The sequence below is a fragment of the Chionomys nivalis genome, chromosome 4, assembly GCF_950005125.1.
Source record: "Chionomys nivalis chromosome 4, mChiNiv1.1, whole genome shotgun sequence".
In the NCBI taxonomy this organism is placed as follows: Eukaryota; Metazoa; Chordata; class Mammalia; order Rodentia; family Cricetidae; genus Chionomys; species Chionomys nivalis.
In genome coordinates, this window is record NC_080089.1 from 55,936,822 (window position 1) to 55,959,838 (window position 23,017).

General features: G+C 43.0%; 1 protein-coding gene across 1 annotated transcript in view; it reads left to right on the forward strand.

The window, feature by feature from the left end:
• Ptpn9 (protein tyrosine phosphatase non-receptor type 9) overlaps nucleotides 1-15,408 on the forward strand; it is an 82,462-nt gene extending 67,054 nt beyond the window's left edge. Inside the window, exons 9-13 of the mRNA XM_057768598.1 lie at nucleotides 426-492; nucleotides 8,128-8,206; nucleotides 9,488-9,638; nucleotides 11,928-12,135; nucleotides 13,171-15,408. Of these exons, the coding sequence (XP_057624581.1) occupies nucleotides 426-492; nucleotides 8,128-8,206; nucleotides 9,488-9,638; nucleotides 11,928-12,135; nucleotides 13,171-13,385 (720 nt within the window). The 3' untranslated portion in view covers nucleotides 13,386-15,408. The remainder of the gene's footprint in view (nucleotides 1-425; nucleotides 493-8,127; nucleotides 8,207-9,487; nucleotides 9,639-11,927; nucleotides 12,136-13,170) is intronic.
• Nucleotides 15,409-23,017: the final 7,609 nt, after the last annotated feature.

Here is a 23,017-nt window from a genome sequence, read left to right on the forward strand (position 1 = left end):
TGGAGCCAGTAACCCACAGAAGAACTGTTCCATTCAGCTCTACCCCTGCCTCTTCTTTACTCCCTTTCTTTTTTTTTTTCCCCCGAGACAGGGTTTCCATTGTAGCTTTGGAGCCTGTCCTGGAACTAGCTCTTGTAGACCAGGCTGGCCTCGAACTCACAGAGATCCGCCTGCCTCTGCCTCCCGAGTGCTGGGATTAAAGGTGTGCGCCACCACCGCCCGGCTTTTTACTCCCTTTCTTTACCAATAAAGGTAAAACTCACATTTTTTCCCCTAGTACTAAATTGGCCCTCTTGTTTTTCATTTTCTGCTTGACAGGAAGAGACTAGCCACACCTTGAACTGAACTTGCCCAACACATACATTACTTTGTGAGCCAAATGGTGTTTTCATGCACTTGCAATAATGTCTCCCTTTTATTATTAGACAGATTACATCAATGCCAGTTTCATGGATGGCTACAAGCAGAAGAATGCTTATATTGGTACACAAGGTAAGCTATTTTAGCCTTACATGTTGATTTCGTATCACTTACACATGGTTTTTCAATTCAGGTGATTTTTTATTTTAATTAATTGTACACGTGTGTTTGGTATGTGTGTCAGTCTGTGTATACCTGGTGTATACAGAGATCAGAAGAGGGTGTCAGATCTCCTGAACCTGGATCTGGAGTTATAGATGGTTGTATGCTGCACAGTATGGGTGCAGAATTCAAACCTGGGGAAGGCAGCAAGTGTTCTTCACCATTGAGCCCCTGTGTCCAGCTTTTATTTAGGTGCTAAGTTCCAAAATCAGGATTGAGCAGCAATCATTCTTATCTATTGAACCCTCTTTCCAGCCTCCAGATTTTTTCTTTTCTTTTCTCTTCTTTTCTTTTCTTTCTTTTCTTTTCTTTTCTTTTCTTTTCTTTTCTTTTCGGTGTTTCACTATACAGCCCTAGTTGTCTTGGAATTTCTTGAATTTGCTCTGTAGATGAGACTGGCTTTGAACTCAGAGATCTACCTGCCTCTGTCTGCCTTGCCAGTAATGGGATTAAAGGTGTGTACCACCACCACACCCAATTCAGATGGCATAATTTTTAAAGGAAGTGTATTGTGAACACTAAAATCCTGGTCTTTCATTAAGTTTAGTAGTGAGGAGAACAGTTAAGTTTGTAGTTTCAGTTCCAGATATTCATGGAAACTTACAACAAAGAGAAAATCTAGAGATTTAAATCTATAATGTTATTGCTTGCCAGCCTGTTTTTGGGACTGTGTTTTAGTATAGTGATCCAAGAGTTTAGGGCATCAGAGCTTTGAGTAGTAGTTCATAGCCGTCATGCACACACACAATAAAGATCTGATTCAGGCCGGGAATGTAATTTAGTGATGTAGCACATGTCTAGGTTTGAATGTGATCTCTACCGTCTCAAGAAAGTAGTAATAATAATCAAAAATCTAAATCTAGCCGGGCGGTGGCGCACGCCTTTAATCCCAGCACTCGGGAGGCAGAGGCAGGCGGATCTCTGTGAGTTCGAGACCAGCCTGGTCTACAAGAGCTAGTTCCAGGACAGGCTCCAAAACCGCAGAGAAACCCTGTCTCGAAAAACCAAAAAAAAAAAAAAAAAAAAAAATCTAAATCTAGTTTTAAGTAACAAATCAGTAATTCAGATTGTTTAGCATAGTACAAGGAAACATGCTGAGTCTAGGTCGGCATGTTGGTATGTACTTGCTTATAATCCCACTACTCAGGCGATTCTAAGTTCAAAACCTGTCTGTTTTACATAGTTAATTGGAGTTAAGCCTCTGTTACACAACAAGACTCTATGTTGAAAAAAAAAGTAAGTGAATCCAATTCTTTAAAGTTAATGTCTTGAAAAACAAGAACAGGAAGAGAACTGTTGTAGATTACTAAAGGAAGAACTAAAGGTAATGTGGGACTTATGATGTGTCCTCTATAGGGAGAAAGTAGCATTAAGGACAAATTACTGGGACAAGTGTAGACTTGCTATCAGTTAAGCTTGTATCTGTATTCCATTGGGTGGTACTATAATGCTGAATAATGATATATAAAGGGGCCGGGCGGTGGTGGCGCACGCCTTTAATCCCAGCACTTGGGAGGCAGAGGCAGGCGGATCTCTGTGAGTTCGATGCCAACCTGGTCTACAAGAGCTAGTTCCAGGACAGGAACCAAAAGCTACGGAGAAACCCTGTCTCGAAAAATCCAAAGGGAAAAAAAAAAAAGATATATAAAGGGAATGAACAAATACATATATATGCACAATAATCTCTCACACACACACACACACACACACGCTAGTTGGACAAGGTCTCATCTACCTTAGGCTCTTTTCATACTTGCTGTGTAGCTAATGATTACTTTGAATTCCTGATCCTTCTGCCTCTTCCTTTTTATTTCTGGGATTACATGCATGAACTCTAGTGGAATCGTTCTTATATACCCATATATGCATACTAGTAATATTCTAATAAGTCATCTGTTAAGAATATGTATTATATTTCAGGTGCATAATCTCTGATTATTAAAGTAAGTCTGTGAAGGTTTTTCTTTTTAATTTTAGTGTGTATGTGCGTTTATTTAAGCAAACTGAGGCCCAATTGGTTAGGTGACTTTGATCATAAAGCTAGTAGCAGAACCAGAATTTGAATCTCTGTCCAGGTCAGAAGTTCTTAGAAACCATCTCTCTGAATTGGTTCTTCTGTGTCAAAGTAAACCACTAACTTTATATCTATAGACATCCCCTTCTATCTGTGTGGTATATGGACACATGAGTATGCTTATTTATGTGTGGGGACAGATCTAGAGGAGGACGTCAGGTGACTTGTTCTGTCTTCCTTCACCTTGTTCCTTTGAGACGGGTCTCTCACTGAACTTGGAGCTAGACTAGTGGTCAAGAAGCTCTAGAGAGCCTTTCTTTCCCTACAAGTGCTGGAGTTATAAGCATGTACATCCATGTCTGTCCTTTTTATGTGAGTTCCTGGATTTGATTTGAGGGCTTTATGCTTGTGTGGCAAGAACTTTTACCTGAGCCCATTTCTTTATGTTTTTCAGAGAGTTTAGCTGCAAAGCCCTTGTTGTTTTGGAGTTTGCTGAGTGTGGTGTCACAAATCCACACTGTGGCAGAGCATGGGCTGTAGAGATCCTGGGTGCTAGGGATCAGCTCAGGTACTCACACAGCAGGCACATTGCCAATTAGGCAGGCCCCAGCTCCTTGGGGCTTTTGTTGTTCTTTGTTTTGAGATAGTGCTCAGGTTGGCCTGTAACTCACCATGATCATCCTGCCCCAGTCTCCCAAGTCCTCCTGGAGATTATGGGTATGATAACTAGCTTCACTAACATCTTTTATTTTGATTTTCTGGTTTGAAAAGGGGTCTTATGTAACCTAGGCTTGGCTAGAACTCCCTATATAGTTTAGGATGAATTTGAATTCCTGATGTTGCCTCCTCCTCCTCCTTCTAAGAACTGGGATTATAGGTGTCTTCAGTTTGTACTGACATCTTTTTTTTTGGTTTTTTGAGACAGGGTTTCTCTGTGGTTTTGGAGCCTGTCCTGGAACTAGCTCTTCCCCACTGCTGGTGGTCAAGCCTAGGGCTTCACATGGGACCAGCAGGTGTTCTCCCGCTGACCCACATGCACTCTCATACACTTGGTTTTCCACATTCAGATCTTGAGCAGTGGCTAAGTAAGGGTGATACCAGCTGGAGACAGGCGTAGGATTATACGTTCAGGAACAGCCTGTGCTGCACAATGAGACAAAAGACCCTAAAACCAAAACTATTGTTGGAACTGGGACATCTGAGCAGTCAGAATATCTGATAAACCAGATATAAAATCCAAGGTAGGTAGATAGAGGGACTAAACTTTCTTAAAGGCACAAGAAAAAGATTTAGAAGAAAAAGGTAAGTTACCCAAATTAGGATTTCCCACATACTTGGTTTTTCGAGACAGGGTTTCACTGTAGTTTTAGAGCCTGGCCTGGAACTAGCTCTTGTAGACCAGGCTAGCTTCGAACTCACAGAGATCCACTGCCTCTGCCTCCCGAGTGCTGGGATTAAAGGCGTGTGCCACCACCACCCAGCTTCCCTTCATACTTTTGAATCTGGTAATTGAACCCAGAGCTTTGAGCATACTAAGCATAAGCTCTACCACTAAGCTATACTACTGCCTTCTCTCTATCCTGAGATGAGATCATTTGAAATTCCTTTTCTTATTTTTATTGTGTGGGTGTGTGTGTGCGTGTGATGTATGTATTTTGCCTTCATTTGTGCCTGTGTACTATATATATGCATTGACTACAGAAGTCAGAAGAAGGCATCAGATCCTCTGAAATTGAAGTGGTTGTGAGCCAATGTGGGTGCCAGGAACTGATATCCTGGATTCTCTGAAAGAACAGTTAGGGGGCTGGAGAGATGGCTCAGTGGTTAAGAGCATTGCCTCGTCTTCCAAAGGTCCTGAGTTCAATTCCCAGCAACCACATGGTGGCTCACAACCATCTGTAATGAGGTCTGGTGCCCTCTTCTGGCCTGCAGGCATACACACAGACAGAATATTGTATACATAATAAATAAATAAATAAATAAATAAATAAATAAATAAATAAATAAATAATAAAAGAAGAACAGTTAGTGCTCTTAACCACTGAGCCATCTCTCCAGTGAAATAATAGCATTTTGTCCATTTCTTTTCCTCCCTCCGTCCCTCCCTCCCTCCTTCTCTCCCTCCCTCCTCCCCTTCTCTCCCCCCTTTTCTCTCCCAACTACCTACCCAACAATCATCCATCCACCCATCCACCCATCCATCCATCCATCCATCCATCCATCCATCCATCCATCCTCCATCCAGCTATCTATCTGAGTCTGGCTTTGTAGACTAGGCTGGTGCTCCTCCCACCTCTTTTCTCTGTTTTTGTTTTTAAAGGTTTGTTTTGTTTTTGTTTTACATGTATGAGTGTTTTGCCTGCATGCTTATAGGTACATGCATGCTGTGACCATGGATGCCAGAAGGCAGGCGTCAGATCCCCTGAAACTAGAGGGATGGATGGTGGTGAGTCACCAAGTGGGTACTGTTGTCAGGCACTTGTTATCCCAGCACTAGGTGGCAGAGATAGGAGGATTTCTGGGGCTCAGGGGCTATCCAACCTACCCTAATTGGCAGGTCCCAATGAGAGAACATGTCTCAAAACAAAATACTACTAAACCCAAAACAAGGTGGATAGCAGTGGTTTCAATGTGCATACATGAGTGGCTATTTGAACATAGACATACTCTTTTTTTAAAATTTCACACACAAATGTTAGTGCTTACTAAAAGACTTTCAGAGAAGTAGTAGAACCAGTGGGCTTTTGGGTCTAAATTAACCCTTGATGTTACCCTGCTTCTCTGAAAATGGAGAGGGAAAACACTTGGAAGGCATAAAGAATCACCTTGCGGAGTTATTGCAGTGTGCTCACCATTGTGCAGATTCTAAATAGAAAAGGTCAGTTTCTCAAAGGCGTTTGTCCTTCACATCCTATTTACCGAATGTCTGATGTAAGATGCTATAAATTAAATGGTTAAAGTATTTAGGACCAGCCATATCATCCAGAGCTTAGGGGAGAGGAAATCCCTTTAGTGTTCTGGTCAAAGAGAGCCTGGAGGAAGATCCAGCACTTAAAAATAGAGGGTTGGAGAGATGGCTCAGCACTTGCTGCTCTTCCAGAGGACCAGAGTTCAGTTCCTAGTAACTGCATAGAGAGGCTTATGACTGCCTGTAACTCTAGGTCTAGGCACTCAGACACCTTCTTCTGACCTCTGCAGTTATCCATACGCGTTTGGAATGTACTCCTTCAGACAAGCACGCACATGCACAAAAGTAAACATAAAATAAATCTTAAAAAGTGGATAAAATGGTATAGTTTTATAGATGAGGGAGGCAGTACAAAGGAAAGAGAGATTCAGTGCTGCATTATGATGAAGCAAGTTTAGTAGTAAGTTGTAAGGAGAAAGATATTCAGGAAAAATACTTTAGAATGGTATTAGTAACTTAGAAAAAAATGAGAAAATCCTCATGGCTGTGAAACTTAGTATAAAGAACAGGGGAGCCTGGCAGTGGTGGCACACTTAATCCCAGCACTAGGGAGGCAGAGGCAGATGGATCTCTGTGAGTTTGAGGCCAACCTGGTCTACTAGAGCTAGTTTTAGGACAGCTAGGGCTGTTACACAGAGAAGCCCTGTCTCAGGTGGAAAAAAAAAAAAAGAACAGGGGAGATGGCAGGAGTTAAAAGATAAAAGCAAAAATATTCCAAGGGAAAAAAATTGTGAGAATTCACTTTGCAACTTCTGGAGATGATGGAAATAGGTGTGTTGACTTTAATTTAGCTGGGCGGTGGTGGTGCACACCTTTAATCCCAGCACTCGGGAGGCAGATACAGGTGGACCTCTGGGAGTTAATGGTCAGCCTGGTCTACAAAGTGAGTTTCAGAACAGGCTTCAAAGTTACAGAGAAACCCTGTCTAGAAAAACAAAACAAAAACAACAACAACAACAACAAAAGTTGGCTTTAACTTTTTTGAAGAATAAATGATTTAAAAATATCAGAATTGGGGTAGGTGAGATGGCTCATACAGTAAAGGTGCTTGTGGTCCTGGCCTGGTGGGCCCTATAAGGTGGGAGGAGAAAACAGACTTAAAATACAAGTTCTTAGCACTGATCCACTTGTTCACGTGGCACACCTGTTCCCATACTTACTAACAAAAACAATAGTGATAATCATTTTAACAAAGACTACTAGGAGTCTTATATAGTGATAAGAAAGTCAAGAATGAAAGCTGGGCATGGCGGCACATGCCTAATTCCTGCACACTGGCAACCGGGGCAGCAGGGTCCCAAGTTCCAGGCCTGTCTAAGCTCTACAGTAAGACCCTGTCGAAAAAGGGAAAGGGACTGAGGGAGGGTACGTGAAGGATGAAATTACTTTTTTTAAAATTTTTTTTTATGATTTATTTATCTTTATTTTATGTGCATTGGTGTAAAGGTGTCAGATCCCCTGGAACTGGATTTTTCAGACAGTTGTGAGCTGCCATGTGGGTGATAGGAATTGAACCCGGGTCCTCTGGAAGAGCAGTCAGTGCTCTTAACCGCTGAGCCATTTCTCCATCCCCATGAAATGACTTTTGAAGAAGACTATGTCCTAGTCCTGAGGGACTTGAGCCAATGGTTTGTAGTTAATTGTTCTGAGGCTGAGGGTCAGGTGGGGTGAGACAGGTCAGTGGCACTGGTCCATCAGGTTGCTGAGGCGCTGTGGCTCAGGCTCTGAGAGGTCTTTAACAGTGCTCTCTGCATATGGCTCACTTGTGAACATTCTGTTCCCTTTTATTTTTGGTGAAGCTTCATTTTTATTTATCTTTAAAATTTTATTTTTATATGTGTAGGTGTTTTGCCTGCTTGCATGTCTAGCACCACATGCATGCAGTACCCACAGAGACCAGAAGAGGGCATCAGATCCTCTGGAATTTACATTACAAATGCTCTTAGCTGCCATGTGGGTGCTTGGAATTCAACCCAGTTCCTTTACAAGATCAACAACTGGTCTTAACCACTGGTCTCTCTAGCCCTGGTTTATTTTTATTTTTAATTATGTATATGTATGTTTGTATGTGGATGTGTGCATGTGAATGCAGGTTCCTGTGGATGCCAGAAAAGGGCATTGGATCCCTTGGAAGGTGGAGTTACACACTGAGATACCTGATGTATGTTCTGGGAACTGAATTTAGGATTTCTGCAAGAACAGCATGAGTTTTCAACTGCTGGGCCATCTCTCCAGCCCTGTCATTCTATGTTTCTAATACTCATACTGAGATGTTATGGTTGGTTTGAGAACTGAAAAAGTCAGAGATAAAAGCAGGAAGTCTGTGGTGGCTCATATTAATGCTTGTAATTGCAGCACTTGGGAGGGGAGACCAGAGGAACAGGAGTTCTGGGTCATGCTGGAGTACAGATGAGTCTGAGTCTAGGAGAGACCCTCTCTCAGAAAAACAGCAACAACGGAAAGAAAAGCAGGGAGCTTACATCTGTGCTTTGGAGTTACTATTTGGAAGAAAGACAGATGTGTTTCTGAAGGGTCTGTTCTTCGTTTTCTTCTTTCATTCCAGGCCCTTTGGAGAATACCTATCGTGACTTCTGGCTCATGGTTTGGGAGCAAAAAGTTTTGGTGATTGTAATGACCACCCGGTAAGTTAGTCTTTTTTCCATACCCTCCATGCCTTTACCCTGACCCTGAGTGACTAGGAAAGCCATGGCATATCACTTGTTGACATGCTGAGGTCTGGTGGAGAAAGAGATAGCCTTGTAGATATTTAATCCCTAATTCTAGGGACCCAGTGCTAGTTACAGCGCCCTGGGGTCCTAGCCTTATTCACTGGAGGAAGCGCTGTGAAGCAGAAGGCTTGACTCAAGAGGGAAGATGTTTCTGGCTGCTGGATCCCCAGTCCCTTCGCTCTTCATTTCCTGCTTTCTTCAATTGCTTCCTCTTCCTTCATTTGTCTTCATTCAAGAGGGAACAGGAGGGAGGGGAACATGAGGCAGGAAGTTCTGAATCAAGAAATTTGGCAATTCTGCCAGATTTAAAGAATTTAATATTTTATTAGTTTCATCATTAGTTATAACCTATTTTAGATGGGGAAGAACAAAAAGATGATGGCTGGGCAGTATGCCTTTAATTCCAGCACTTGTGAGGCCTAGGGTGGCAAGTCGCTGTATTTAAGGCCAGCCTGGTCTACAAAGAGAGTTCCAGGATGGCCAGAGCTACACAGAGAGACCCATTCTCAAATAGAGGAAGGAAGGGAGGGAGGGAGGGAGGGAGGGAGGGAGGGAGGGAGGGAGGGAGGAAGGAAGGAAGGAAGGAAGGAAGGAAGGAAGGAAGGAAGGAAGGAAGGAAGGAAGGAAAAGGAAGGAAGGAACAAAGGGAGGAAGGAAGGGAGGGAGGGAGGGAGGAAGGAAGGAAGGAAGGAAGGAAGGAAAAGGAAAAGATGTTTGCTCAGTTCCCTTCCTCAGGGCCCTGTTAAGGGCCACCTGTAGTTAAGAGAAGTATCACCTCAGATTATTCTGAGGACTCTGAGAAATGGTGAGGTGAAGTCTGTGGACCTCCTAGTCACATCCAGGACTTGTCTTCCCCAGTGCTGTGTCAGCCAAGGGCCCCTCCTTAGTGGAGAAGAAACTGAGCAGTGACTTAGGCCTGGTCCTCACTCTGTTTTTGCTTCTCTTTATCCCAGATAAGTGAGATGATATAGTTAATGCACCATGCATATCTGCCAACCGTACATATGTAGGGACTTTAGCTGTTTATCATCTGTTTAGAATGGAGAGATTTCACTCTTTTTCTGCTGAACATCAGTGGCAGACTTCAGGAGCTTTGCAGATCACATGACATTGCTGCCTAGGAGCTCAGCAGTTTGTGGTAGGAAGAAGCTTTTTGCCAGTTGAAGAGTGAAGCTTAACTTGCTCTGTCTTCAGCTTCGAGGAAGGCGGAAGGAGAAAATGTGGACAGTACTGGCCGTTAGAAAAAGACTCTCGGATCCGATTTGGATTCCTCACGGTGACTAATCTAGGAGTGGAGAACATGAACCATTATAAGAAAACAACTCTAGAAATTCACAACACAGAGGTAAATGAAGCTTTCTCTTTTCTCACTTTCGTAAAACTAGGGAAGCTCCTTTAAAGAGGTTCTTATTGAGGGTGATGAGGCATACTTTTAATCAACACTTGGCAAGAAAAGGCAGGTGGATAGCTGTGAGTTCAAAGTCAGTCTGGCCTATACGGTGAGTTCCGGGCCATCCAGGGCTACATATTGAGTTCCGATCTCAACAAAACAAAAACAAAAAAGAAAATTTCTCAAGGGAATAGACAGGATTTTAAGGAGGTTATAAACTGCTTTTGTTTTTTTCTTTTTCTTTCTTTTTTTTTTTTTTAATCTTTTTTTTTTTGGATTTTCGAGACAGGGTTTCTCCGTAGCTTTTGGTTCATGTCCTGGAACTAGCTCTTGTAGACCAGGTTGGCATCGAACTCACAGAGATCCGCCTGCCTCTGCCTCCCGAGTAGCTGGGATTAAAGGCGTGCGCCACCACCGCCCGGCTGCTTTTGTTTTTTCTGTAAACAAGTTAGAGATATTCAGCTGAGAAGCCACTTATGTGGTGTATGCTTTTAATCCCACACTCCAGAGACAGGGGCAGCTGGATCTCTTATGAGTTTAAGGCCAGCCTGGTCTACATAGTAAGTTCCAAGCCAGTACTACATAGACACAAACACACCCACCTTCCAAACTAATAAAGTCATCATCTCAATACAAGTGTAGCATTAAAGAGAAATTAAACTTTCAACGTTGGGAATCTGGGTCTTAAGCCATGCTTATTATCCTACGCTGCAGGAGGCTGAGGCAGAATTATAAATTGAAAATAGCCTGGACTACACAATATGGATCTTGTCTTAGAAAACTACAATAAGGAACTAGAGCGATGCTGGCTTAGCTTGCTACTCAAGCATGAGAATGAGAATTCAGATCATGGTACCCATGCATCAACTGGGAGTCCCATACATGCCTGTAAACAATTCTGATGGATGTGGGGGCAAGAGGATTCCTGGGCTTTCTGGCTTATAGCCTAGCTGAGAATAGATGTGCTCCAGGTTGAGAAAGAACTCTGCCTCAAAGGAATAGGCAGAAAGTGTGAGAGGAGGACACCTGATGTTCTACTTGGGCTTGCATGTGTACATATGCACACATGTACATACACTCACACATAGATATATATGCATGAAGGAATGGAGTAAGTCAGTAAGTGGATAAATATGTCTCTTACTATGTAACCTTAGCTGGCCTAGAGCTCACTATATAGATAGACCAGTCTGGGCTCAAATTCACAGAAATCCTTCTGCTTCCCTCTGTCTCCCACATTCTGGGATTTAGAGGTGTGTCCTATCGTGCCTGACAATTTTTTTTAAGCAAGATTTTTTTTTTGATACTATAATTTAATTACATTTCTCCCTTTCCTTTCTTCCCTCCAAACCTTCCCTGTTCTCCTTCAAATGCATAGCTTTTTTTCTTATTGTTACTGCATGAATATATATATTTGTGTGTGCATACATACATATGTATATATTGTATGTGTAAATATATATGTGTGTGTGTGTATATATATATTCTTAAATATAACCTGTTGAGTCCATATAACTACTGTATTATTTTTGCAGAACTGACTGTTTGGCACTGAACAACTAGTTGGTGTGCTCTTCCTAGGGAATACCACTTCTCTGGCTGAAAGGCTTTTTTTTTGTTTTTGTTTTTTTGTTTTTTTTCAAGACAGGGTTTCTCTGTAGCTTTGGAGCCTGTCCTGGAACTAGCTCTTGTAGACCAGGTTGGCCTCGAACTCACAGAGATCTGCCTGCCTCTGCCTCTTGAGTGCTGGAATTAAAAGTGTGTGCCACCACTGTCTGACCTAAAATAACTTCTATTTTTTTTAAGGTTTATTTTATTTATTATGTATACAGTGTTCTGCCTGAATGTATGTCTGCAATGCAGTCTAAAAGAGGGTACCAGAATAATGTAGTATAGATGGTTGTGAGCCACCATGTGGTTGCTGGGAATTGAACTCAGCACCTCTGGTAGAGCATTCAGTGCTCTAAACCTCTGAGCCATCTCTCTAGCCCTCTTTTTTTTTTTAACTACAAAAATAAACAAGAAAAATAAACACTGCTACTATATAGTAGTCTGCCTTCCCCAAACATTTAGCCCTTCCTTTGGGTTTTGGGTAGAGAAGCAGCTGTGATGAAAGGTGAGACCAGAAGACAGGAGCCTTGTTGATATGAATGCTAAGTTGTTAAGAACCTGGATAGTCAGAGTAAATAGGGATGATAGCATTAACTTTTGCTTCTTCTTTTCTTTTCTCTTTTTTAATTTAAGGAGCGGCAGAAACGCCAGGTGACCCACTTCCAGTTCCTGAGCTGGCCAGATTATGGCGTCCCTTCCTCAGCAGCTTCCCTCATTGACTTTCTGAGAGTGGTCAGAAACCAGCAGAGCCTGGCTGTTGGCAGCCTGGGAGCACGGTCCAAAGGGCAGTGCCCCGAGCCACCCATTGTGGTACATTGCAGTGCAGGCATTGGCAGGACAGGTACTGTACCTCTTACAATGCTGGCAGTGGGGGTAAAGAGGAGGAACTAGAAGCCTGGGGCATGTCTGTGATGGGAGAAAGAACTCATTCATTCCCTTAGTGGCAAACTACGTTGATAATCACTCTTCAATGTTCTTTTTTTTTTTTTTAAAAAAAATATTTATTATGTATACAATATTCTGTCTGTGTGTAATACATGCAGGCCAGAAGAGGGCACTAGACCCCATTACAGATGGTTGTGAGCCACCATGTGGTTGCTGGGAATTGAACTCAGGACCTTTGGAAGAACAGGCAATGCTCTTAACCTCTGAGCCATCTCTCCAGCCCCTTCAATGTTCTTTGTATTTTTTATGCTGGGGATACTGCTTGCCAAAATATATAATTTACAAACCACGTTCTTAGAGTTGTTTTATACATTCTATCATCAATGATCTTCTGACCTTGTCAACTCTGTCATCACCATGATTATGGTTCCCAGAGGGATTAGCTGGCCCTTTCCTGGGGGCTGCTTTTCCCTTTGTTGGTCTTATCTTTCCCTCCCTCCCCCTCCTCCTCTTTTTTGTTATTTCTTTGAGACCACATCTTACTATGAAGTCCAGTCTGACCTGGAATTCACAGCAATCCTTTTGCCTTAGCCTCCCCAGCTTTGGCTTAATAAAATGTGTGCTGTATGTATGCTGACTTTACAAGGTCAGAGGTCCCCTGGGGAGGAAAATCAAGAAAAAATCTATTTGTGGTAGACCCCTGGAGAGTACAAGCTCTGGAAATGGGGTGTGGAAGTACTGTTGCTCTGTCTGGTATTGAAGCAGGAAGTTCGTCTTCAACACCTCTCTACTTACTGTTCTTGTTCCCCCCATGTATGTCCTGAGAGACGGAGACTCTGGCCTTTAGCACATCCTGTGATACTATTAGACTTAAGTCCTCCTGCCATCACACCCTTTGCCTTTGAATTCATTCATCCAGTTTTGCAAGCTGTTTTGATAAAAGGAAGAATATGGGGAGTACACTCATGTGACTATTTCCTTCCTTCTTCAGGTACCTTCTGCTCACTGGACATCTGCCTGGCACAGCTGGAGGAGCTTGGCACCCTTAATGTGTTCCAGACAGTGTCGCGCATGAGGACACAGAGGGCCTTCAGTATCCAGACCCCTGAGCAGTACTACTTTTGCTACAAGGCCATTCTGGAATTTGCAGAGAAGGAAGGAATGGTTCCCTCTGGTCACAGCCTGTTGGCCATGGAGGGTCAATAGCTGTTCCACGAGTTTCCACCTGCTGGCCAGCCTTCCTTAAACTACCCTGGACACCGCTGAGCCTATAGGTTGCCATCAGCTATGCTGAAGCCATGGATCAACCTCTTTCTTGTGTCTCCCAGCGCACATGTGCACGCAAGGCAGCCTTTCCCTTTGGCTAGATAAATGTGGTGAAATTGCCACTAGAAAGGGCCAGCAGCAATGTGTTCTTAATTCCTAGCACCTGCTATTGAACTGTGCCTTACTAAAACCAAATCGTGGCTATTGATTTTTGCCAGGGTCCCTGAGGTAAGTGGGGAAGGAACCCCCATCTCCCAATGCCATTCTTCTAGAAGTCTCCTCCTTCCCTTTGCTAGGATTTGACAGGGAGGTTTGGTGAGCATTCACCTTCCTGCCCAGAGAGCTTGACCAAGTTACATATTCTAGAGAATATCCCGAGTGCCAAGCACGTTTATACATAGGGCGTGTATTCCAGTCTTTTCTGTCCTTCTGTGTGTGTGCGTGTGTACGTATGTGCACTTATGTGTATGGATCTATATGTATGTGTGTATATAATATATACTGTATGTGATAATATGGTTGTATTCTATAAATACATATACACACAGATACTCTTTGTAGACGTTCCTGGGGCTTCAACTCACAGTTGAGCATTCTTTGCTTCTTGGACCTTGCTGACTGACTAGTCTGAACTAGCTGGGATTGGGGCTCATGCTCATGTTGTCAGACAGCAGAGTGATAGAAGACAACACATACTTTTTTCCCAGGCCACAGGCTCCTCTTCCTTAATGACATCTTTCCCTCTGGACTCAATGCTTGTTGGAGCCAAAAATACTGACGATGGTAACACTGGTTCACTTTAGCATGGGTTGTCCTCCATCTAACAAATTTTCTGTTTACCTTGCTGATTTGGGGAACAGACCTCCACTGTGATTCCAGACTCTGTCTTACCCCAGCAATGGGGTCCAAGGCTAGAGATGAATTTACAGAGCTGCCAGAGCCAAAAGTAATCGGTACGAAATCTTAAAAGAAAGGAGAATCCTGGAGTGACTGAGAGGAACCTACTATGAAACTCCCTTCCTGGGAGGACAAACTGGGGCCCCTTTTTCTTTCATTGAAAGACCCTTTCTTTGTGTAACTCTTCCTAGTCGACTGAGATGCCCAGTTCTCCTTGCCTGCTAGCCTGCCAGATCCTAGACCTCAAACTAGATGTGTTCTATGTCCTTATAAAGTATAATAATCCCCTTGGCTGGATGAGGTAGTTTCTTGCAATCACTGGTCCCCTAACCATCCATCTTGATCCTGTCTTTTCCCAGTCTGATTCGCCAGGAATAGAATCAAGAGTTCTCAACACTTAGTGTTCCCACAAAACTCCACTGAACCCCCCTAAATCTTCCCCTACTCCAGATGATGAGGTTGGCAGCTGGTCAGACCCAATAATTTTATACTGTAATAAGATCTTTGAATGTGTATATTCTTATTTTTTACAATCATTTCATTTTGTATTTAACATCAATGGACTGAGTCAGATTCAGTAAATAATTGTAATGTTCATATTCAATATCTTATAGTGGTACAGTTTTGTATTTACATATAAATATACCAACATGATTAAACCCTTTTAGCTTCATCAATTTAGCACTCTGGGGTTGGGAAGGTGGTTCTGGACAGATGGGGTGGAAGGGGGGGATCCAAAGCTTCACCATCTGAGATCCAGTTCTGAGAAGCACCTGCCATGTCTGTGGCTATGGCCTTACCTTTCAACAAAGGTACCAGTACCAACTGAATGCTTGTTGTATGGAAATCTTAGTACTAATTGCTTTGTCTTGTACGTTATTTCACTGAAACTTCATAATTCTAGTGAATATCCTGTCCTTTCTACACATCCTTCTTCCGTTTCTTCAGCATTGGGATTACGGACATGTGCTATTTCATCAGTCTTTCACTGAGTTATTAATGAGAAATATATATATGTATAATGATATAATAATATAATGTATAAATGAGAACAGTGGGGTCCAGAGGAATACAGTGATTTGGCTTAAAACTGTAACCCAAACGAATGAAGTCTCTTGATTTACCAGAGACGGAATGGTGCTTGTCGTTGTTGTTGTTGCTCCCCTTTTAGAGTATCATTGTTTTTAAAACTCTAGGACAGTTCACGGTTTTGTTTTGTTTGAGACAGGAACTTACCAAGTTCAAGGACAGCAATTCTACCTCAGTCTCCCCAGGGCTGGGCTAATAAGGCCTACTCTGCCTCACTAAGTTTAGGGAAATTGACCTTGAGCTCAGTTCCTTGTAGTGGACTTGAAAGATTATAGAATTGATGACGTCTTCCAGGCGGGGATATCTTGGTCTATCCTGAAATCTGCACAGTACCAAAGGGGTCATGCTTCACAGAAGCACCACAAACACTGTCCTGCTAGCCTTTCCCTCAGAGTGGAGTGAGAAGCATTGGCCTTGTAGGGACACTCTTCATATCATGTGCTTTCTAGCTGTTAGCCAGTGACAGCCTGTCCCCTTGGAGCAGCTGTGGCCTGCAATATGCAAATTGTAAATAACAGGAATACAAACAACATTTAATGGAAACCCAATATATTTTAGGTCCTGTTCAGAGTACTCTGTAGATACAAACACACTCACTCTCAACAACTGCTTGAAGATAGGTGCTGATAGAAGAAAACAATGAAATACCAGAAAGTTAATTTGCTATGCTGTAGCTCAGAGAGCCTATCTTTACATTAGAAGTTTCTAAGGATCTGTTTCTTGATATGCCGGCACATTTTTCTTGATGGTTTTATCTTAACCAAAGACTAAACTGTTGGATGTTGTGGAATGTGACTGTGATCTCAGTATTGGAGAGGTAGAGGCAAGATGATCAAGAATTCAAGGCTAATTTTAGCTCTACTGGTAGTAGGAGACCAGCCTGTGCTACATGAGACACTCCTTTGAAGGAAAAACAAAATGGTAGCAGACTAAGACAGAATCTCTGAAATTGGAAATCAGAAAGATTACAGAAATACTTAGAATTGGTGAACTATACAGAAAACAAGCCTTAACAATAAAAAGTTTGGAAGAGGTAATTTAGAACTGTTATTTGTTCAAACTTGCTGTAACTTTGCCCTGTAAATTGCTCAATTCAAGGTTGTGTACTAGTTCCTAGGTGCAAATTCCTGGGCGCAAATTCCTGGGCCCACCCAGTTGGTGTTTGAATACACAATGACCTAGGCTTTTTTTTTTTTTTTTTTTTTTTTTTTTGGTTTTTTGAGACAGGGTTTCTCTGTGGTTTTGGAGCCTGTCCTGGAACTAGCTCTTGTAGACCAGGCTGGTCTCGAACTCACAGAGATCCGCCTGCCTCTGCCTCCCGAGTGCTGGGATTAAAGGCGTGCACCACCACCGCCCGGCTGACCTAGGCTTTTGAATTGTTATTTAACTCATATCTCAGATTCTGGGCACAACCAATGATATCTCCTGAGTATTCAGTAAAATTTCTGAGAGAAAAGGGTTTAGTAGTTTTCCCAAACTGCTATTATGCATAGTGCTATCTTTATTAATATTGAAATTTTTAATAAATTTTTGGTGGTTTTTAAAATTTATTTATTTACTTATTTTTCAGTTTTTCGAGACAGGGTTTCTCTGTAGCTTTGGAGCCTGTTCTGGAACTAACTCTTGTAGACCAGGCTGGCCACAAACTCACAGAGATCCATCTGCCTGCCTCTGCCTCCCGAGTGCTGGGATTAAAGGTGTGTGCCACCACCGCCCGGCTTGAACTTCTATATGCTGGGATTTCAGTAGACTTGCCACCGCACCCAGCTATTTGTAGCGTTTGCCAGTGTGAGCCTACCTGTGATAGGTTTTTGTTTTTTGGGTTTTGTTTGTTTGAGACAGGGTTTCTTTAGAGCTCATGCTGGCCTGGAACACAGCTCCATCTGTGTGCCTCCCAAATGTTGGGTTGAAAGGAGTGTGCAACACACCTGGCTTGGTAGTAGACATCAAAGGAACCTTTAAGGAAGAGAAGCCCAGAAGATCATCACACAGGAGATAGGGAATAAAGCTAGGGAAATGTGTCCACAGAGTAATGAACATTGTGGGCCTATGCAGACTTTTGCTTCTGATTGGATTATCCCTACCCCCCCCAACATTCCTATGTCTGTGCTCTGTATTGCTTCTTTCATTACAGTCAGAATGATGTTGAAGCGACCCTAGCGCCTTCAGTCTAAGGAGATCTGCTACTGCCAGTGTCTGTTAGAATGTACTAGTCAATGGGTATGAATGTGGGAGCAGAAGTGGTGCGGTGCGTGTGGCAAGTGGACTAGGTAGTATCACGACCCCAGAAGAATTGGCTTTTGCTCATAAAAGGGTGCATCCAGTCTCTGGGGCAGCCCCAACTGCAGGAATTTGCAAATTAATGCGACCTGAGAGAGGTGAGCTGTGAGATTTTTTTTTTTTTTGCTTTTTTGAGACAGGGTTTCTCTGTGGTTTTTTGGAGCCTGTCCTGGAACTAGCTCTTGTAGACCAGGCTGGTCTCGAACTCACAGAGATCCGCCTGCCTCTGCCTCCCAAGTGCTGGGATTAAAGGCGTGCGCCACCACCGCCCGGCTGAGCTGTGAGATTAAGGTGGATGCATTAACTAGACAGAAAGGTTTTCCTAGAATGACTGAGATCTTTAGTGGTTCCAAGGTTTTAACCTCCTTAATCCAACCAAGTCCTAGCGTCCTTCTTTAAATGGGACTACTTTAGACAATCACATACTATGGGTCCACTGACCCTAACGGCTTAGTTTGTTAGAATTATCAGACTCTTTCTTAGGCTAGATCCTCCACTTTAGCTCCCTAAGTTTATCTTATTCCCAAAGACCCCTCTTTCAAACTCTTGCCATTCCTTTACATTGCCTCAGTTCTTTTCTACTTGGTCCCCAAGTTGGATAGAAAGTAGGTTAAGGGCCAGGTATGGTAGTGTGTATCTTTAATCCTAGCACTGAGAAGGCAAAGGCAGGCAGATCTCTATTGAGTTTGAGGCCTGCCTGGTCTGCATTGCAAGTTCCTAGACAACCAAGGTTACATACAGAGACCCTGTCTTTTTTTTTTTTTTTTTTTTTTTGGTTTTTTAAGACAGGGTTTCTCTGTGGCTTTGGAGCCTGTCCTGGAACTAGCTCTGTAGACCAGGCTGGTCTCGAACTCACAGAGATCCGCCTGCCTCTGCCTCCCGAGTGCTGGGATTAAAGGCGTGCGCCACCAGAGACCCTGTCTTAAAACATAAAATAAAAGGAAAGAAGTAGGAGGAGGAAGATATACCCTTGAATCTCCAGTGCTTCTTTTTTTGGGGGGGGGGGTTTGATTTTTTGAGATAGGGTTTCTCTGTGCAGCTTTTATTTATTTATTTATTTATTTATTTATTTATTTATTTATTTATTTATTTATTATACAATATCCTGTCTGTGTGTATGCCTGCAGGCCAGAAGATGGCACCAGACCTCATTACAGATGGTTGTGAGCCACCATGTGGTTGCTGGGAATTGAACTCAGGACCCTTGGAAGAGCAGGCAATGCTCCTAACCACTGAGCCATCTCTCCAGCCCTCTGTGTAGCTTTTAGAGCCTGTCCCAGAACTAGCTCTGTAGACAGGCTGGTCTCAAACTCACAGAGATCCACCTGCCTCTACCAAGTGCTTGGAGTAAAGGTGTGCACCACCACCACTCGGCTCTTTTAAGTTGTTCTTTAACAAGGCAGAGCACTCAGGAAATAGAGGCAGATGGATCTCCGTGAGTTCGAGTCCAGCCTGGTCTACAAGAGCTAATTCTAAGACAGCTAGGACTGTTACACAGAGAAATCCTATCTTGCAAAACAAAACAAAACAAAACTGAACAGTTTAAAGTAGTTGATATGTTCATGATGGTTACTGGGACTCTGATGATTATAGTCACTAAAGGCCCCCTCACTCCAGGCTGACTTCCCTGTGCCTATATACCATATTAAATTCTTGTTTTCCAATCTACTGCAGAATTTTGTCTTAAAACCTTCAAGTCTAGCCAGACACAGAGCAGAGCAAAGGTCAGCCAGTTCATCTAGTGACATCTCTTCATTTACTTCCTGACTTAAGTACATATCCTTGCAGGTGCTGTTTTGGAGGAAACTTGAGGCAATGGGGAAGGAATATGGATAGTGCTCAGGCTGCCTTCACTTCAGGGTACCTTTTTCTTTGATAGTGAGCTTCTCAGAGTTTATGTGAGCACAGGAACCTGTTGTCTTAATAAAAAAGGCACCAGCCACCAATCTGTCTATAAAACAACGCCAGATAAACTTGGGGAATATACTATTACTACATCTGCCTTCCTGAGTTAGGATCATAATGGCCCTGGGTAAACTTGTGTTCGGTGAAGAGAAGACATTTCCAGATTGTGAGTAACCTCAGTTTTTAAACCCACTAAGAAATCCCAACCGGGGCCAGAGAGATGGCTCAGTGATTAAGAGCACTGACTGCTCTTCCAGAGGACCTGGGTTCAGTTCCCAGCGTGGCATCTAACAACTGTCTGTAGCTCCAAGATCTGATACCCTCACACAGACATATATGTAGGCAAAACACCAATGCACATAAAAATAATAGAAATTCCAACTTTCCAATAAAAAATACTATAGTAAATGCCACTGAAGATGGCTAGCTAGCTAGAGATGAGAGTTTTTTCTTTGAGGTATGCAATGCAGGGACTTTGCTGTTAATTGACCAGGAGAGGAGTGTTGTAACATTGAAAAAGGAAGAAAAAGTGAAGGACTCATGAGTGGAGGCTAGACATACTTATTTTAAATTTCCTAAAATCCTACAGCCACTGTAGTAAGGAACCTTACTAATCAAAGATAAATGATTTGCTTAAATAATCTAGCTATAAGGTGGTTAAACTTGTTTGTTTGTTTGTTTTAGTTTTTTTTAGTTTTTCTCTGTAGCTTTGGGGCCTTTCCCAGAACTAGCTCTTGTAGACCAGGCTGGCCTCGAACTCATAGAGATCCACCTGCCTCTGCCTCCGGAGTGCTGGGATTAAAGGCGTGCCACCACCACCCGGCCACTAGCTCACATTTTTGAAACAGTTAGAATGAGCTAAGCACATGCGTGTTACAAGTGCTCACATTTGCATTACTAGCTCTGAGGACTCAGGAGGCTTGGGTAGGATCATCATGGATTTTAGGCCAGCAGGGCTATGTGAAACCCTTTCTCAAAAAATAAGGTGTGTTGTGGGGAGGGGAGGAACTTGAGAGACAGTCAAGTTTTTGTCCCACAAGAATGAAGCCAGTTCAATTTCCTGTACCCATGGAAATCAACATGGGTGGCATAAGCTTTTAATTCCAGCAATAGGGAAGAGAAGGTAGGCCAGAGACTGGCATGTGAAGGAGTTCCTTTTCCTGAATGAGGGTTTGTACGTCATGTCCATGAAGTAGATGGAGGGTAGCAGTTTTAAATATGTATTTTTTTTTTTTTTTGGTTTTTCGAGACAGGGTTTCTCTGTGGTTTTGGATCCTGTCCTGGAACTAGCTCTTGTAGACCAGGCTGGTCTCGAACTCACAGAGATCCGCCTGCCTCTGCCTCCCGAGTGCTGGGATTAAAGGCGTGCGCCACCACCGCCCGGCTCAATATGTATGTTTTGAATTGAAGACTCATGCTGTATGTGGCTGGGAGGCAAATCCTGTTTTTCTAGAACTATTTGGTGACAAAGTGCTGTTAGAATTAGAATCCTCTCAAGGGAGCAGGCAGGGTTTCTCTCTAAAGGGCCTAACTTGGATGGTACCCTGAATGTATGCAGAGACTGCGTATGGGGGAGTGAACAAACTCAGGATTTGGACTTGGATAAACTTGCCTTGGCGACTTCCTGTAGGCAAGTCCCTCTGACTGAGGCCTGTTTGCTCATCTATAATTAAGGATAATGGTGTCTAACTCAGAAAACTTCTAGGGTATTTCACACAAATACATCCCAAAGTGGTTTTCCAAAGAGGACACTCACCCAGATTATTCAATTCACTACTAGAGGAGTGAGAAACCGGTAGCATCTTTGGTACATTCAGGGGTTAATGTCCACAGAGTACTCAGTCAGAAAGTCACTGGGTCTCTTCCTGGGGCTCCTTGACTACATTGAATACTGAGACCCCTCAGAGGTGAATTAGATAAGGTGGTTGTCTTTTCAAAGACCTCAGTCTACAGGGTGTTCAGAAGGGTGTGAATATCAGCCATTTCTTTCTCCACAATGAAGGTGGAGAGATGGAGAGATGTCTCATTGGTAAGAGCACTTTCTGTACAAGCAGGAGGACATGAATTAAATTTCCCTTCCCCCATGTAAAAAGTCCAGTATGGCAAACCTTTTAATCCCAGTTCTAGGATAGTCAAGACTATACAAAGTACAAACAAACAAAAGCCCAGTATGGTGTTTTTTTTGTTTTGTTTTGTTTTTTGAGACAGAGTTTGTTTGTAGCTTTGGAGCATATCTTGGAACTTGCTCTATAGACCAGCCTGGCCTCGAACTTATGGAAATCTGTCTCTGCCTCCCGAATGCTGGGATTAAAAGTGTGTGCCACCCATGCCCAGCTCCTAGTATGGTTTTTTTTTTTTTTTTTTTTTTTTTTTTTTTTTTTTTTTTATTTTTCGAGATAGGGTTTCTCCGCAGCTTTTGCTTCCTGTCCTGGAACTAGCTCTTGTAGACCAGGCTGGCCTCGAACTCACAGAGATCCACCTGCCTCTGCCTCCCAGAGTGCTGGGATGAAAGGCCTGCACCACCATCGCCCGGCTCCTAGTATGGTTTTTTAACATGCCTATCTGTAATCCAAGAGCTGGGGGCTGGGAGGTGGCAGGAGAATCACTGGGGCTTGCTGGCCACCAATCTAGCTCTAGATTCAGGAAAAACTTTGCCTCAACAGAATAAGGCAGAGATTAATAGTAGGACACTTGACATCCTTCAAATATGACTGGCATATTTTGTTGCATACAGCACACATACACATAGGTGTGCATGCTTGTGCATATGTGTACACACTAACTACAGTATGACACTTGCTGTCTAGGAGAACAGTCAAATGCCTTGGCTTCTGGCCTCCACTGATATTCAGGATCTTACTAGGCAATAATGGTATTGATCATCATACCAGGAAAAGAACTGTAATCCTTAGAGGAGCCTGACCCACACATAAGGATGGACTAAATGGGAGCCAACATAAATGGGACTTAGCTTTTCTGAGTAGTGTTCTCTCCGTGATACCACTGTGTTTCAACCCATCAACACACTCTTCAGCCAAAAGTTGATCTTCATCCTAGGAAGAATGAACGTTGACTTCCATGGTTGTCGGCTTTACACTGAACCCATTGTTCTCATCACCTGGCCTTTCCCTGCTACTTGGTTCTTTCCGGTTACCACTCACATTCCAGTCCCCATATACAAGGTGGAATGACCACCGCCCTTCCCACATTGGTACTTCTTCCTGCCTGTTCTGTCACCCTCAGTGACAGCTTTCCCCATGGACTCTGAGTAAGGGAAGAATCTTTACATTATCTCCCTCATTTTCCTGGGAACTGAATCCCTGAAACTAGGAAGAGATTTTCTTGAGCATAACACTACCAATCACAGGCTATGGTGACCCTCTCTCAAAGGCCACTGACCA